This window comes from Chenopodium album, chromosome 20, assembly GCF_948465745.1.
Source record: "Chenopodium album chromosome 20, dcCheAlbu1.1, whole genome shotgun sequence".
Taxonomy (NCBI): Eukaryota; Viridiplantae; Streptophyta; class Magnoliopsida; order Caryophyllales; family Amaranthaceae; genus Chenopodium; species Chenopodium album.
Window position 1 is genome coordinate 15929787 of NC_137853.1, and position 3130 is coordinate 15932916.

A 3130-nucleotide genomic window follows, 5' to 3' on the forward strand; every position below is an offset into this window, starting at 1 on the left:
AACAACTAAATTTCCGAATACCCAAACCTCCTAGCCCCCGAGGCAAATAAAGAGCAGAACAAGGAGATAACGCTATCCCCTTAGAGGAAGGAGAAGAGCGCCACCAAAAACGAGCTAAGAGATTATCAAGTCGATTATAAACCGTAGAAGGCACTTTAAACACAGAGAGGATATGGTTGAAGGAAGCAACACGTATAGAATTGATAATAACCAACTTCGCAGCCGCTGAAAGGTGCAAAGAAGCAAAGGATGAAAGGCGCTGAACAAGTTTATCAACCATAGGCTGGAAAACCTGACACTTCCCCCTGCCCATATCAACAGGCATGCCCAGATAAGTACCTAAGGAGCTCCTAGAATCCATACGCAACACAGAAGCCAAATAATCCCTATAATCCGATGGAGTATTAGAACTGAACTTTACAAACGATTTTTAGAGATTAACCATTTGGCCCGAGACAGAACAGAATTTGTTAATGACAGCCATCAAATTGTCGCAAGCAGAAGGCGAAACTCGGAAGAAAAGCAAGGCATCATCAGCAAAGAAGAGATGGGAGATAGGTGGGGCCTTACGGAAAATCTGAAGTCCTCGAACTAAACCAGAAGCCTCGGCACGACTAATCATTAAAGAGAAAATCTCCATACAAAGAACAAAAAGATACGGGGAAAGAGGGTCCCCCTGTCTGAGGCCGCAACGAGGAAGTAAAGTCTGTGACGGACAACCATTAACCAAGACCTGGTAGGAAACCGTTGTAACACATTGCTGAATTATATGCACCCAATATGGAGGGAAACCAAAAGCTCGTAAAACTTGCCACAAGAACTCCCAATTAACCCTATCATAAGCCTTATTCATGTCCAACTTAAGCGCCGCTGAACAGAGTTTAGAAGCCGAGGAATTCATATAGGAAAGAAGTTCATGAGCAAGCAGACTGTTGTCCGACATTAACCTACCAGGAACAAAGGCACTCTGAGATCCTGAAATCAAAGAAGGCAAAAATCTCGAAGGCGATTCGTTAAACATTTAGCAATACATTTATAAAGAACATTGCAGAGACCAATAGGACGGAACTGAGAAGGCTCCTCTGGGTGATCCACCTTAGGCAGTAAAATCAAAAAGGTACGGTTCCATTCCTTAAGAAGATAACCATGGGCAAAAAAGAACTGAATGGCCTCCGTCACTGATGTACCAACCACTGACCAATGGGTCTTAAAGAAGGCTGCAGTATACCCATCCGGCCCTGGAGATTTGTCATCACCAATATGGAACATAGCATCTTTAATTTCCATATCAGAAAAAGGTAACATAAGCTCCTGACAAGCAAAGGAAGACAGAGTGGGAAGCTTTAAATCTTCCCAGTCGAGGACCGGAATTTCAGCGGAAGGGGCATGACATTGATAAAGGTTCGAAAAGTGATCTGTTAACATTAGCGAGATTCCAGCCGGATCTGATAACCAATTACCCAAAACATCTCTCAAGCTGATTATCTTATTGCGTTGTTTACGAGCATGTACCGAAGCAAACAAAAATCGAGTCGGAGCCTCACCCAATGCATCCCATTTTACCTTGGCTCGTTGTTACCAATAAAGAAACTCAACTTGGGCTTGATCTAAAACCTCCTTTCTTGCTGAAATAAAACTCATACGATCTGACTCAGTAGTCAAAGGACTAGATAAAGAGCAAATGGAAGTCTCTATCTTCCTCCAATCAATACCCGCGATTTCTTATGAGCAACACACCAGGCCAACAACAAACGACGAATAAAATCCAATTGACGACAAACCGAGAACATCTTAGACCCTTGGGCATTAGCTTGCCAATTGGTACCAATCAGCAAGGAAATTCCCCGAAATAACAAACACCAATTCTCAATCCTATAAGGACGCTTCCTAGTTGAGATAACTGGACTATCATGTAAAATAATCGCCCCATGATCAGAGAATAAAATAGGTTGATGGATAAGCTCAGTCTCAGGAAAAGACTCCAACCATTTCCTAGAAGCATAGGCCTTGTCAAGACGCTCGAAAATCAGGTTATCTAATTGGCCATTAGTCCAAGTGTAAGGAGGTCCCGAAAAAGGTACATCCATTAACTTCTCATTTAATTTCCAATCCAAAAAGTCCTGACGACCAAGAATATTAAAAGACCCACCAACTTTGTCTGTCAAGTATTCAACTTGATTAAAGTCTCCTAGTAAAACAATATCGTCAACTGTCCTAAGAATAGCAGAAACCTCATCTAAAACAGAACTACGATCAGAAATGTGAGGCGATCCGTACACAAAAACTACATTCTTTACTACTTGACCAGGAACATGGATTTCACAAAAGATTACATTAGGTGACACTGAAATAGGAACTACCTTAAGGGGAGAAAACCAAAATACAACTAAACCCCCACTAAGCCCATTAGCATCCATACCACAAAATCCGCTAAAAGCTAAAGAAGACAACTTTTGTACAGCAACAGTAACAATAGTAATGGTTTCAACTAAAAACATAATATCAACACCATAAGAGCGGACTAACGAGACAATATACGGAACCTTAGGGGAGTGCGCTGCTCCAAGACCCCTACAGTTCCAAGCTGCCACATTCATAACAACCGTGGTGGCCCAAATCGGGGAGCCACCGAGCCCTCAGAAATTGAACTTAAAACACTACCCAAATGGTGTTGACTAGACGACCCTCAACGTTTTTTAAATGCGTTAAGACACTGCAAATAAGGAGGAATACTACCCTCACCACCTAAGTGTGCCGTTGAAATATTCTGCACTAAAACAGACTTTGTATAGGGCCAAAATTCCTTAACCCCGAGGAAAAATAGATTGTCATAACATAAAAAGCTCAAATCCCGAGAGGCCGAGATACACTCCATGACGACGCACATAAGGACACATGTCCTAATGTCATTGCGCAATCAATCAATGCCAACCTTTCTAGATGTATAACCCTAGAAAAACACGCATTCCCACCTCTATAAATACCCTAATCATTGATGATATGATGGGAGGAGTGGATTAAGACATTAGCATTTAAGGCACTTCATTGTTATTTGCTCTACCTATTATGTACTTTCTCTCTCTAAACCTTCTGTTTCCGATTACTAACATAATCGTTGAGGGTGATATTC

The 3130-nt window shown here is 41.7% G+C and overlaps 1 protein-coding gene across 1 annotated transcript; it reads right to left on the reverse strand.

Moving 5' to 3' along the window:
- Positions 1-1691: 1691 nt before the first annotated feature.
- On the reverse strand, positions 1692-2597 carry LOC145596864 (uncharacterized). Its single transcript, XM_081653055.1, has one exon. It carries the CDS (start codon positions 2595-2597, stop codon positions 1692-1694), a length of 906 nt encoding a protein of 301 aa, XP_081509181.1.
- Between the last annotated feature and the right edge of the window lie 533 nt (positions 2598-3130).

Excerpts from the sequence above, each read along its gene's own strand:
- LOC145596864 (XM_081653055.1), bottom strand. The coding sequence starts at position 2,597 with ATGAATGTGGCAGCTTGGAACTGTAGGGGTCTTGGAGCAGCGCACTCC.